The sequence below is a fragment of the Sphaeroforma arctica genome (genome assembly GCF_001186125.1).
Source record: "Sphaeroforma arctica JP610 unplaced genomic scaffold supercont1.167, whole genome shotgun sequence".
NCBI lineage: Eukaryota > Ichthyosporea > Ichthyophonida > Sphaeroforma > Sphaeroforma arctica.
Window position 1 is genome coordinate 9938 of NW_014040391.1, and position 15266 is coordinate 25203.

At 41.2% G+C, this 15266-nt stretch overlaps 4 protein-coding genes across 4 annotated transcripts in view; 2 read left to right on the forward strand and 2 right to left on the reverse strand.

Annotated features, from left to right (window-relative positions):
* Window positions 1-551: 551 nt before the first annotated feature.
* Window positions 552-1846, reverse strand: SARC_03316 (hypothetical protein; the record flags this gene model as incomplete). Its single annotated transcript, XM_014302879.1, has 3 exons — window positions 552-620; window positions 725-946; window positions 1553-1846. 3 exons carry the CDS (start codon window positions 1844-1846, stop codon window positions 552-554), a joined length of 585 nt encoding a protein of 194 aa, XP_014158354.1.
* Window positions 1847-2405: 559 nt separating this feature from the next.
* On the forward strand, window positions 2406-6724 carry SARC_03317 (hypothetical protein). The gene is made up of 5 exons (XM_014302880.1): window positions 2406-2653; window positions 3305-3460; window positions 4015-4153; window positions 4465-4627; window positions 5227-6724. Exons 1-5 carry the CDS (start codon window positions 2504-2506, stop codon window positions 5636-5638), a joined length of 1020 nt encoding a protein of 339 aa, XP_014158355.1. The 5' UTR covers window positions 2406-2503; the 3' UTR covers window positions 5639-6724.
* A 2256-nt stretch (window positions 6725-8980) lies between these two features.
* SARC_03318 (hypothetical protein) lies at window positions 8981-12590 on the reverse strand. Its single transcript, XM_014302881.1, has 5 exons — window positions 12294-12590; window positions 11994-12092; window positions 10591-10658; window positions 10043-10123; window positions 8981-9375 (listed from the first exon to the last, which is right to left on the reverse strand). The coding sequence occupies exons 1-5, from the start codon at window positions 12412-12414 to the stop codon at window positions 9043-9045; spliced, it is 702 nt and encodes a 233-aa protein (XP_014158356.1). The 5' UTR covers window positions 12415-12590; the 3' UTR covers window positions 8981-9042.
* Window positions 12591-14801: 2211 nt separating this feature from the next.
* The window catches only part of SARC_03319 (hypothetical protein), an 8026-nt gene continuing 7561 nt past the window's right edge, over window positions 14802-15266 (forward strand). The window contains exon 1 of the mRNA XM_014302882.1: window positions 14802-14989. Within this exon, the coding sequence (XP_014158357.1) occupies window positions 14876-14989 (114 nt within the window). The 5' untranslated portion in view covers window positions 14802-14875. The remainder of the gene's footprint in view (window positions 14990-15266) is intronic.

Here is a 15266-nt window from a genome sequence, read left to right on the forward strand (position 1 = left end):
GGACACTCTTCCAGTCCTAAACCATGATTCGAGGACACTCCTCCAGTCCTAAAACCACTGATACGAGGACACTCCTCCAGTTTTAAAACCACTGATACGAGGACACTCCTCCAGTCCTAAAACCACTGATGCGAGGACACTCCTCCAGTTTTAAAACCACTGATACAAGGACGCTCGTCTAGTCCTAAAACCACTGCTACGAGGACACTCCTCCAGTCCTAAAACCAATGATACGAGGACACTCCTCCAGTTCTAAATCAACTGATACGAGGATACTCCTCCAGTCCTAAAACCACTGATGCGAGGACACTCCTCTAGTCCTAAAACCACTGATACGAGGACACACCTCCAGTCCCAAAACCACTGATACGAGGACACTCCTCCAGTCCTAAAACCACCGCTACGAGGACACTCCTCCAGTTCTGAAACCACTGATACGTGAACACTCCTCCAGTCCTAAAACCACTGATGCGAGGACACTCCTCTAGTTCTGAAACCACTGATACGTGAACACTCCTCCAGTTCTAAAACCACTGCTACGAGGACACTCTTCAAGCACGGCACCAGCAACACTGCCCCAGCAGCAGGGGATCAATTGCACGCGAGCCCACAGACCAGCACTGTAATAATTGTTACACCAGCAGATGTATATACGTACATAGATACATGAATGTATACGAATGGACACAGCACATGTACACAAACATATACAGTTACTACCTACCGAGCCTTCCTCTAACCCTGGCAGCACCGCCAGGATCAGACCCTTCAAACACGGCACCAGGCCTTCGCCCAGAGGAAGGAAATGGGCCTCATACAGATCAAACAACCCCACTTTGACATTGATGGATGCGTAGTAGAACAACGGAAACAGCCCCATGGTGTACAGGTACAGGTCTTTGCGCAGCTGCATAGGTCCGATTCGATGGAAGATGATTTGGTACACCTGAGGGAGGGCAAAGCGAGGGATATCAGCACCACGTGGCAGTCTCTATGTGCAAATGGGAGTGTGTATGCACGGAAGAATTTGGATGCATCTATAGTATATATATATATATATATATATATATATATATATATATATATATATATATATATATATATATATATATATATATATATATATATATATATATATATATATATATATATATGTTTATATATATATATATATATATATATATAAAAATATAAATATATAAATATATAAGTAGATATATATATACTTATAATAGAATAATAGAATAATAAAATAATAGAATAATAGAATAATAGAATAATATATAATGTTGAATGCTATCTCATACTATCTGCTATGTACAAAAGTGTTCGTTGCATGAAGAGTTAATGTACGTACGGCTGATAGCGCTGAGGCACGTACAACAAACACCTTCAAATATCCGAGAACAGGTGCACCCCCGCGTGTAAAAGTGATTCTCATCCCACCATGCATGCATGCTGTGTCTACCCATCAGTATACGGCGAATGATACACTTGTCACAGTCTCAGCCCCATCATATCACATAGCCCTACCACCCAGCCCAACACATACCTCGATGGTCTTGAGATGCACTCCCGCTGGCAGTGACGCATTGAGACATTGCGCTAATCTCCTCGATACCATATGCTTGTGTGGCACAAACGTAAACTGTTCTGGTGCAGCTTGTAAACCCTTATTCAGCCGTGCTAAGAATGATATGAGGTCAGCCCATTCACGCGCCTGTTCACTCGCTTTGAGACATTTGCTGATGTTGGATTCAAAGTTCTTGTACCGACTGTCGTCGACGTACTTGGACTCCAGGTCAATCGACATGCCGGACGAGTTCTGCGCGTACTCCGCTGCCATGGTTACGGAATGGCGTGTGTACAACCGTTTATCCGACTGCGTGGTTTATAGGTATATATTGTTTGTGCTAGTGTGCATATTTCATTTCCTGTACCTTTAAAGAGGGTACTTGATAAGTGTAGACGTACGTAAGTGTCTGTGTGATCATTTGTTGGCTATCAAGTATTCATATAAACGCACAGCACCTAAGTATGATATAGTCGGTATACTTACGCATGCATTCGGTTGCGTTAACCTCAAGTGCCCACTACCTATCTAAACTAGAGGGGCGTACACGTACATTCATTCGTTTGTGTTTACTGAGACTAAAGAGTTATAGAACGGCACATAGTATACTAATTATTTATTTGTGTATTTTTAGTTGTGCATCGACTATGATGCATTGATAGCTGATCACTGATGATGAAGTGTCACTTTCAAATGACGCCAAATTATTATACAATTTTTGAATAGCTGTATCAGTAGTTCAGTACAACGTACATACTTCACCCCCCTGAATGAATATTTATATATTTGACTTCAAATCATATTGAAATAGCAGTTAATAGCACTAAATACAACCCGACCAACAGACACCACGACCCCTATACTCTAACAGCACCATCACCACATAACTCAATACACAACCCAACACCTTCCACAACTTACCCACTCACCATGTGGAAGCGGGGGACATTGGGCAATGAGATTGACGTCAGCAAGTCATCGCTGGTGGACCTCAAAGCGGAACTGTTCCGACGCCAGGCGGAGTATGCACGCGACAAGGCAGACCCTACCAAACGCAAGAGCCACCAGGTCAATGTCAAGGTACAGTGTAGTGGGTGTCATGTGTTATATGTCTCACGAGATAGGTGCATATGATGGTGCCATGTAGTGTGTGTTATATGTTATACGTCTCATGAGATAAGTGCATATAATGGTGCCATGTAGTGTGTGTTATATGTTATACCTCTCATGAGATAAGTGCATATAATGGTGCCATGTAGTGTGTGTTATGTTATACGTCTCATGAGATAGGTGCATATGATGGTGCCATGTTGTGTGTGTTATATTTTATACGTCTCATGAGATAAGTGCATATAATGGTGCCATGTAGTGTGTGTTATATGTTATATGTCTCACCATATAAGTGCATATAATGGTGTCAAGTAGTGTGTGTCATATGTTATTACTCTCACAGGATAGGTGCGTGTAATAGTGCCATGCATTGCATGTCCTGTGTTTCATTGTCCATATACGTAATCAGAGCTGCATCCCTCACCAAATGCCAACGCGTCATGCCATCCGCGAGGTTAGCTGTAGTGCGTGTAAGGTGTTGTAACTCTCACAGGATAGGTGTACATACCATACCACTCTCAGAATATAGCAGTGAGTATGGTCCCAAACACCACACATACCATTACACACTAAAAAGTATCTCTAGTCTCAGCCGCAAACCACGTGCTTGTACACACACAGGGGAAGGCTAAAGAGCAATGGGCTGTAGAGGCGAAGAACAGAGGGGTGGCTGCCAGGGCAGCACGTGACCAAGCCATGACTCACGCGGAACAGAACAAAGCAGCACGCAGCAAGGCTAAGCTGGAGGAGAAGGCTAAGCTGTACGATATGATGAAGGTGTGGGGGGTGCACGTGGATGTATCACAGACGTCTACATGGCTATATTAATCAACAAGCAAGCTAATTTACACAGTGGATGTTGTAGGAGCGAGTCAAACTTAGTGGCAAATACTATCCGGGGATTGTTGTCCACTCCTAATAACAATCGATCAGCTATATAAATATATATATATATAAATATATATATCCATATATATATATATATATCCATATATATATATAAATATAATATGTATATATGTATATATGTATATATATACATATATACATGTATACATACATATGTGTCGGTGTGCCTGTGTGTATCTGTGTGGGGATTTACAGACGAGTGCTTCTACTGCCATATATTATGATTTGGGTTCGCTGATACTGTTGCTCTCAGGCTCACCTAAAAGTCTGTGACGTCTGTTAGTACGCGAAATTATGCACATGTGTATGCGGATGCTTTCGCGTTTCAACTCATCACCATCACTCACAGTATCGTACACTCGCGCCAACGCCAAACCAGCATATGCAGTTCCACTCACTAATTACATCGCTATCGATTATAGGCCAGGTATATGGCAAACGAAAGCGACACGAACGAATCTGTATTGGTGGACTTTGAAGCCAAGGCATGGGATAATGAAGCTAGCGATATCGACAGTCGCAGCGATGCATCGTCCGACAGCGATGATGACGATGTAATTGGTATGTGCGATATTTTGTAGACTATTACATCATATTTCATGTATATCGATAAATGTATATATATATATATATATATATATATATATATATATATATATATATATATATATATATATCATATATATATTTATATATCTATATATAACATTGATCATATATATATATATATATATATGATATGTGATGTTTGTGTGGTCACCAACTGCCACTCTCCGACTTTCGCATGCGATCAATATCTACACCTTAGCACTCCAACCCATAGACCATATCTACAACTGTGTAACCATCTTGTATATGGTCCATATTTGTAGCTGGGCGGCCCCTTTCTGAGCGCAGGGATGGGGAAGTGTGGGTGGAGTATGAGGATGATCTGGGGCGCACCAGACATTGTCCTCGCTCTGACTTCGCCCGTGTGGCTGAGAAACTGCACCGCAAAATCCGGCGGACGGAGGCGGCTGCCAGTTCTAAAGCAGAGTACGTATAGATCTGTCTGGGTTGTTGAGAGTGTAGTATCCTCCTTTGTTGATACGTGTTGCTGTGTCTGTGTTTGTGCCTTTGGGATGTGGTGGGTGAGCTTGCTATTGAGTTTTCGGAAGTGTAGAGTGGCCGAAGGAGTGCGTAGTTGTGGAGGTGTGTTGCTCCTGTGGTCCTGCGAACTTCGCGCGTGTCTAGCGATAGTGGTGTGGCGGGTGAGCTTATGCGTTATTGGGAACGTTTCACGGTATTGTAAGATGTTTCAACTAGTAGTGTATGTTGCTATGTAGGTGCTGTGAGTATTTATAGATCGATAATCTCCACGAAAGTCAGCTTATATGAATTCACAGACAAGTAGCTCACAGGCTAGCGTATGTGTGCCTGCTTCGCAGTGTCAGCGGATGGGCAAAGACCAATCCCAATTGATTCGTCTCATGCGCACCCGCAGTAGGAACTGCTAATAGCAGTGGGGCTCAACGTGTTAATATTAGATGCAATCCACAGAGCACACCACCGTCCCTAGCCATTGCATGAGACTGCAGACTCTGTCGGATATAAGTAACTGAACAGACCCACTCTCTCCTGTCCATTTCTAACAGTCAGTACGTATACCGATCCGCCGAGGAACAAATACGCGACAGCTACCAACCCATATCCCGAAGTGATAGGGAACGAAGCGGGTCACTTGAACCCAAAAATAATGGACCGGTCTACTTCCAAGAGGTGTTTGGCAACGAAGTTCGCGACTTGGGTGTAGGATACTACGGGTTCAGTACCGACCCTATTGTCAGGGGTACGCAGATGGAGGCTCTAAACAAGCTGAGGGAAGAGACTAAGACCTTGAGACAGCGTAGTGTGTCACAGGGACTAAGGAAGCAGATGGCTCTGAAGAAGCGGCTGGATAAAGTGAGAGAAAGGAAGGCTGCTCGTGAGCTAAGGAGTGGTGCATTAGCTGGTGTGGGATTGACATGGGCCGATGGAGAGGTGTTGGAGAAAGAGGCGACGAGTTGATGGGAGTATGATATACGTAAAGTAACAGGTTACCGAAGGAATACCGCACACGGCTGAATTTCGCTACTTAGTCATTGGAGCTTACCGTTGTACCGGCACAGGAGCCAGCATCTCTTGTGATAGGAGTGTTTGCCACAGACGAGCAGAGGTACTTATTCTGTACATAACATGAGAGTTATCCTCGTGAAGCCTACTCACAACCAGAGTATCCCACCAAGTAATCAAAGCTTGCCACTGCACTATCCCAGTTAATGAATCACTCGTTCTTTGGGATGGTGACTGAAAATCAAGGTAGATCTGCGGTTGAGAAGAGGAATGGCAGATATTCTGCATAACGCCGACAACTAACGGTCGTCGCAAACGGCTACGAAATCCCTCACACTCACCAGCCGGCCAAGGGAGGCCGTTAAAATGGGAGATTTAAGGGTCAAATACTACCCACGACTGCAGTACCTCACCCCCTTTCTCGGTGAAAGGAAGCTGTTGAATTGGGATTTAAATGGTCATGTCATGTTCCAAACTCTAAACCCTAAATCCCCCGGTCAATATCTGGACAAAAGAGGTTGTGGTGGGTCGATAGAAACATGCTCGCTACTCATGGTCTGTATTCTCAGGAATCGCTACTTATGGTCTATAAAACCAGGATCTGGGTTCCGTACGCAAGCACAGACACTAGAAGTCGCTAGGTGATAGTCAGATTCTCGTTCACTCCAGCATCAAATGGCAATTTTGACATTAAGTTGTGCATCTAGATGAGGCTAGCGTGCCGGCTGGTTAAAAGGAAAGATGCGACAAGCTATACACTTACTCCACACTCGCACATGTACTTTGCTGTGTACATATCATTGCAAATGGAGACAGTCCATCACATTGCACACACACACAGTTATCTATCCTCATTGCTATGCACATACAATACTGCGAGAAATGTTTTGGAGAATGCCCATTCATGTCAATCGAAGTGATTCGCGTGCTGTACGTAGGCGGACATGGTGAAGTGTCGCGTCGTGGTTTATCCATTGTGCACTAGAAGAATATAGAACCTTAGGGAATGGAGAAGAAATAAATAAACCGTGACTGTGCTACTGTATATAATTGATGCCTCCTATTGCCCGAAACACGGTGTGAACTCTATAGCCCCCTTTTATTTTTTTATTGGGATTATATTGAGATACAGTTGTTTTGAGAAGAAAAATACAAATACAAGTCCATAGAAACTTCGGAATCGCCCTCGGCTTGGTATTGTATTCAGTATTACTGTTTTATCTCGACGACAGACATCAGTCTATTGGGGGCCTTGTCAGACCTATAGTCATCAATTTGACATACACTCAAGCTTGAATCCAAAACTTCAGTCTCCGGTGCATTCCCAGCCTGAATGTCCTACCGCGCACAAACTGGTGCACTTATCTTTCGCAGTATCGCTGGAAAAGCCCACTGTAGAATTTGGGAATAAAGGGAGGACATAAGAGTCAATTGCTGGACCAAGAGTAAGTATCTCGTGCTCGAACAATAGGGAGTAGGAGCGTGTAGTGATGTTGTTGAATATCATGTAACGTTTAACAATTTGTAACACAGCTCGACTTGGCTTCAAACAACGACTCGAAATACTATTGTGAAATGAAATCAGGCGAGGTAAAATTACATATGAGTGACCGATTATTCTACATGAAACATACGATGTGCAATGGGAACAGAACCCAGGGCAATCACCATCATCATCGCATGTTGAAAGGCCGCATGCAAATCGACGTTGTCTTTCTTCGTGTTCAGCCTCCTTATCACTGATACCCGTGTTGTCCATGTTGCTCCAATCCCTTATCCATTGAGCTTGGACGTCAGAGCTACGGGCAGATCGCAGAGATTTTTCATCCGAGAGTGGAGACGCGCATACCGATACTACCAAAACCAAAAATGGGAATGAAACGATACCAGAAAATTTCATGCTGGATGTTTGATACTTTTTATATTTTGTCCAATATATGATGTGTACAATACAATAGTAGACTTGGGCCGCTTTTTATAGCAGCACTTTCGATTCTTTCGGTTCGCATTGGCAAAATATGGATGACATAGGAGAATACTACATTCAGTACATATTATCGACTTTTGACTATATGGACAGTTATGCATCGCGTTTGCAAGTTTGTTACACAAGACAAAAGTGGAGTCAGTGGAATCACTGGCTCTGGATCACTCGATCACTAGATCAAAATTGCACGCTCTCCAGTCTCTAACGGCAACCATCTTAGAATTCATATCACTGATATCAGCAAAACTGAAAACTGCCCAGTGTTTATTGGTTTTGTTTTAGGCTACTTTTTAGAAACAACCCAATTGTTTGTTTTTTAAAAATAAAGATGCAAAATGCCCGGATGAAAAAAAGTATGTTTACAAGGGAGTATTTAAATAAATATTTATATAAATAAATAAATACATATTTAGTTTTTTTTACTATTTTTTGGTTTTTCTTAAAAAACAATAATTTGTTTTCTAAAAAAGTAAAAACTTTGAAAGTCTGAAACAGAAATATGAACGTGTGACACCGGACACTGGACACTGGACACTGGACACTGATGTGAACGTATTTATATTTAGTATAAATAAACTAAAAAGTGGTAATCCGGAATCCCTCTACTAGTGCTCTTGGTGACTTGGTCACCTTGTGACATACTCTAATGATCTACTGATTTGCTGATATCTTGTTAATTTTAGAACATTTGTCATCCTTGAAGAGTGAAGATCAGTGGCAAACTTCAGTGATTTCTACTGAAGTGCTAACAGGAGTATTTATTAGGCTATCGTTTGTCCACAACTTTCTGATTTTTTATATTTTACTGGATTGTGATTATGAGGTCTTTGGTGTGGATACCGTGAGGATGCCAAAGCGTACAAAATCAAAACTATGGCTATAAAACACGGACCCCCACTAATGTACTTCACATAACAAAATCAAGTACACAATATTAAAAGCCTAAACAGCATCAATCGTTCACATAACAAAATCAAGTACACAATATTAAAAGCCTAAACAGCATCAATCGTGAAGACTTCTGGTATCGTCTCATTCCTAAGATATTGTGCCCGGATACATAGTAGTACATATGACATCAGAAGAAATATATGAGTGCTCGAACGCGGGGTAGACCACAACTTAGCGCCAATCGATTCAAGTATGCTCTTTCATAGCCTTTCAAAGCGTCTGATATTATTTTAACTATGGTCCTTTGCATGGTGCGTGGTGAATTCAAGAAATTTGTAGATACACGTGTTGAACCTTGTGACCAGTTATACGTGCGGACGCAGTGGGCCAACAACACACATGAGATGGTTTACTCAAACTCGGAAATGATTTATATGTTTTATTTCAAACGATATTTTTATATACTCAGTATCTCCTGCTTTTAGCAGAAGTCGGTGATTTTGCTGGGGGTCTTATTACCCTCGTCTCCCGTCGAGCTCTTTGCCCCAGCCGCAGTGGTCTCATGTAGCACATCCTCAAGACATGTGACCACCCCCCTGGCGTAATCATCAAACCAACAATCCGTCATACCCTTGAACAAGGCTTCTAACCCAAACCTGTACGTGTAGCAGTTCAAATCGAGGAACCCACACGTGCTGGCTTGCGCCTCGGCTAAGAGAGTGCAGTCGCACGGGCAGAAGTTGCCCTGTGGCACACACTTGAGGTGCCTTGGTCCTTCGAATTGGAATGTGCAGTGGTCGTGACGGGCACACGCCTGCAGATAAAATATAAGGAAACAACGTGTCAACTCTCTGTACGTATCAGATCAGATTACACAGACTCGTTTTATACTATTGAAAGAATGGCCTTCTAATCCATCCATTGGATAAAAATACCAAAATCCCCTATTTATACTGACCAGTGTTGCGACGCCAGACTATATATATCGTTAGACATGAATGTATTGAATTTGTGCAAGAATCATACGGCTCATATATATGCTAGCTGGATGGACAAGAGTCACGATGCAAAGGTACATTGACGCGTCAATAGTGATCCCACACTGAAGTGTGGTGAGAATAATTGAGCGCTAATCGTGAGGAACTCACTTACAGTATGGCTGTGCACGTGACGCCGGTTGCTAGTATAGGATGCGCATCAGATCAATAAACCTCGGCATTCACTAGCTAGAGACACATAGCACACCACACAACACAACACAAGACTTCACACCATGCACATTGCCAGATCATAAATACCCAAAAGTACGTCAACAGCAATGAGATCTATAGATGAGTCCAAATACACAACAAAAAGATGTCCTTCACACACCAACAGAGGGGATACTCGACCTTAGAAGCATGTATATAGTTCCCTTGCCACTCCCGTGTCACACAACAGAAGCACAAATATCACTCTCTTGTCAAGTCTCTCTCACATACCGCATCCAATTCGTCCTTGATAGGGCATTCCTCCAGGCATGCATCTGTTAACGGTGCTATGTCATCGGCAGTCCTATTAAGCTAAAAAGTGGGTATGGTGCAGGGATGCAATTAGTGAGTGTACGGTCAAAGATGTATACACGCACATATACGTGCAACGTACAGGGACACATCAAGAGAGTCACAACTACAGTTGCAGAGGTGTGCAGAAACGTACATATCATATACACACCCACAACGACTAGGACGAAAGAAAAAGAGAAGGAGCTAGGCTCATCTCCGAAACAAGATTACAGGACTGAGGCTGCCCTCGGTAGAAATAACGACTGGTACTGTTGCCAAGACCCATCGAGCAATTGCACAGAATAGAACACCATTTAAGAGAACTCTATCAAACAGAAACACAGTACAAACAGAAATCATCCAGGTTCCATAGCTCTTTAGAATATAATATCTGTGATGATGGGCGTATTACGGCATGATTGACCGAGCGAACAACTGCAACACAACGTTCCATAGCTCTGATTAGGAACGATAGAGGTACATACCACGCAACTCGGACAGGGCTTGCCATCACAGCAGTCTTGGAAGCCGCCGTGGCCACCTCCACACCAATCTGTAGTGAGAACAAACACATGTGAGATATACAATCAAGTTTAATAGACACAATGCCTGCGCAACAGTATGCAATAGTGCAAGCTGCATGCGAGGTGTATGTGCAAACACATGCGCAATGCTACAGCACAGAGTGGATAGCTCGGAAGAGATGGAACTCACCACCGTATCTGCAGTAGCGTTCGACTGCAATATAACGGGAGGCTCGCAGCGCTTGTGTTAACGTAAACGTAAAAATATAATACTAATAGACAATGATGAGCCTCTGATTTCCAATACCGTTAACGATACATACACTTCTAAACACATCATATAAAACACATCGAAGTTGCAAATATAATACATGAATGAGCTAGGGAGTAAATGCAGGCATCTGTATATACAATGTAAGTGTAGTTAGACACACATACATAATATGCATATATACATATATATATATACATGCAGATAAATATATACATACATATATATATATATATATGCATATATATATATATATATAAATACATATATATGTATTGTATACTTGTATATATATCTAATTCCATATTTGTGCATATATTTGTATTTATACGTGTGCATATATATGCATGTCTGTGAGTTTATGATACGTCTAAAAGTACGTACATATGGGCATGAATTACAAACACAATAGTAGCAGTCGCAGAATAGAAATGAGTCAGGGTTATGCATTTATGCATTCAATTATACTTTGCAATACTATGAAGAAGACACATATTGTCGCACCGTCTCACGGAGGGGAATCACATTTCATTGAGTTTCACATAAGGGAATTATCACGTGCGAATGAAATCATATATGTGAATTGATGATTTACACTTGTGTCACTCATACAATCCAATCGAGGTGTACATATGCACTCAAACCCATGCAATGACTATTAGGCAGCGCAAAAGATTAATATGTACGAGAACGTGATATAAATAGAAACTTATGCCTACAGCCGAAGCGCAATGGAACGGCGCGGAGGTTGAAGGATAGACGAAACATACATACACAGACATCATATGACAAGATACAGTTGAATTATAGACGAAACATACATACACAGACATACACAGACATCCTATGACAAGATACGGTTAAAATATAGACGGAACATACATACACAGACATCCTATGACAAGATACCACAGCACAAGTGTCGCAGTGCTGGTGGCTAAGGCATCGTACATGCGGGGATGTATTTGTATACTGTGTATTAGTAGATTATATTCGTATACAAACTAGCACCTATTAGTACCATACCACCACATATATAAACTACCCACGTGACTGCATACTTCCATAATTCATCAGATCCGTGACTACGTACTTCCATAATTCATCAGATCCTTTAGGAACCCAGTCGCATCGTTGGCTCCTGCTCGTTTTGCCGCTGCTGCGTTGGCTCCGGCGAAGTTGTCGTACGGAGCTGATGTATTATGTTGTAGACCGGTAAATGAGTTGAATGTCTTCGATATAACTTAAACCCTTAGCTAATGCGAGTATAGATTATAACACTTGGAAATTAGCGCAACCGCTTCAACAGGCACGCATGGCGTCCATACTTGTGAAGATTGCATATCGTGCTATTTTACGCATTTGTTTTACAAGTATACAATAACATACTTACCGATTACGCTCTTTTGACTCATCAACGATGGAATGTGCCCACTTTTCTCGTTTTTGAATTGTAATCGAGAAGCGGATGTGCCGCTGACTAGGGCTGTGGCCAGAACTACGAAGGTCAACATGGTATCAGGTATGTATATATGATATGGGAGAAAGACTATAATAATTATAAGGTGATGACCTCGTTGCAGTATCTGTTGTTGTATGCACTTGTAAATATGCAGACTGATCTGACGAATATAGCGCCACTATACTATATGTAAACTCAACGATACCTCTCCCATAGCCTCCACAACTGAGACCTTTCTCAAACACTAAACAGCAGGTTGAGCATTGTTTTAAAAATTCCTCGCAAAGTTCGAATTTCGAAAGCAGAGGCAAGAGCAATAAGGTGGACACTGGGAGCGTCCGAGCCACTCGAGACGTTACGTAGTCCAGAGTATACGTTGAAGGGAAACGTATTTATAAAAAAGTGATGATATTGTAGCGAAACTTCGATAAAGTGGGCCAAAAAGAGTCTGACCTACAATGAAAATATATCATACTATACATGTTAAATAATACATATATATTGCACCTAAGGACCTTGCAGCTGCACCCAAAATGTACATACAGGACCAATGCAAGGTAAGTTTTACGTAAACGTAAAAAGGATTGATTTCTATGCGTTGGAACGTAAATTGTAGCAAGGATAGTCTGAGAGTAAATTAAATTAGGTCGCGCATGCGAATTGCGGGCAATTTAGAATTTTTTTATAGAAAAATGCTACGCGCTCGTGGTTGAATCTATGGATGTATCAGCCAATGAAGGATAGGAATTTGGCATGTCGTTGTCATCACTTTTTAAACGGTATCTGATTGGCGGTCTGTATGAAAACACACTGCCGACTGCCGGGGCTGATTTAGTTGCGCTGTTGGACGTTGGTTGCTATTTTTATCAGTGCAAGACTGCAAGTTGGTCGGCCTGTCCGGCACTCCTGCTCCGCTGAGGCCTGAGACTCTGAGGGTCCGTTTAACATTGTCCACACTCTGAGAACACACTACAAGAGAGAGAGCGAGAGAAGAAAAGAGTTTTTTAATTTTGAAGAAGGCTACATACAATCATACATATTCGACAATACAATTTTACATACAAGAGTTGTATAATATACAACTTTGTAAAAAAAATGTGTGTTTTTAAATTACCCCTCGTTATTGTCTTTGATGATGATGGCATGCCGGCCCGCATGAGTCATGAGTCATTGACCCCCTTCAGGCTTGAGGCCTTGACTCTAAAGGCCTATGAGGGAATAATGAGGGTATGAAAATAGAACTATGTATTTATGTACGTTACAGGTTGCCCCAAGAGACCAATGCCCCACGATACATAATCTAAACTATTTTTTTTAATCGAGCACCATACATTATACAACTATGTGATATTTTATTACTAATTTGCTATAAATCTCGTCCGCTGTCTAGTATACCAGGATTCGTTAAAAATACAAGTGGAATCTACTAATATCAGTTCACTTTCAAAAAGACGCCACTATCTTTTATAGCAGCATCAAACGCGCGTATATATATATATATATATATATGTATATAATTTCCGACAACTTGCAATCATAAATTCTAGAACACACACCAGTACAACAGTGATAGTCGCTTAATACCGCTCAAACTATCGGACAGGGCAAATAAAGTTTGCATAGTAGTGGGCTTGTGTGTAATAACGCGCACAATCTCTTGCAACACGTATCGCTTATATGATTCCTTGCAACTCTCCTTTTAAATTTATCACTTGCATGCCTCTTGGTGGTAAAGCACTGTCCGTAGTTATTCCAAGAGACATAACGTACAGATCAAGTGTAGATTTAATATGGTTAGAACAGTACAGAATAGACTACTGGAACATCATACAAAATCAAAAACGCTGACAGGGTAGAAGTAGAGGATATACGGAAAGATTCGGCTACATTTTGTATGCTTATCGTCAAAACTAGAAATCACGTGCATAGAAACGCGACCATTTAGCTCCATATATATCACTACACGATTCCATGTAGAACATTAAACGATTGTAAAAAATAAGATGGAAAAGCAGTACAGTACGTCAGGGGTGACGCTATGTATCTTAAAGTGACTAGTTTTTCCCATGCCTTTAATGTGTCAACGTCTAGTTTGACCAGCCGTAATAGACTTTCTCACAACCCGTCGCTAAACATTAGTACGTATGTAGTACATAATATACTATATCTACGTGTGCAAGCCACAAGGCAATAAAAAGCCAGCACGTGGGGCTGCCGAACGCCGGGCTAAACCCAAAAACCAGTTTATACAACTGTAATGCAAAACTTTTGAAAGATATATAAACCGAGCTTATCCGCATCTGAAATGATATATAAACCGGGTTTATTTCCATCTTTAGCGTTCCTCGCATCAAGCACCCGCTGCCGGCGGTGCCCGGCGCAAATAATCTGATCATAAAAAAAAAGTACAAATATCTCCATATATGTATATGAGCAGGTAGCTTGGATATCTTACCATTACTCGCCCGAGCTTACAACAGCTTTCGTTCGAATATTAAGTGTAGTTGGCAAATATGCCATTGAATCTGTTCCTGCGCGAGCATGAGAAAAGGAATGTGTCCGAGTGGACATACCATGTGGAAGACAAATCCGTCAGTTCTAAAATGTTGTACCCTTTCTGGAAGAAGGTAACTCCAACTAGTCACAGTGAACGCATTTAACCTTGTATAGATTTAAAAACTATTTGAATGTCTATTTTCGTATAAACAACACTAAAGCGGAGGGGTTCAGAACTTAGTGAAACACAATTAAAGACTAGCCGATAAGAAAGGACTATATATATATAATTTACTTATATATTATAATATATTAATATATATATTATTATATACTATATATATATATATCCATATATATATATATTATATACATATATTTATATATATATATATATATATATATATA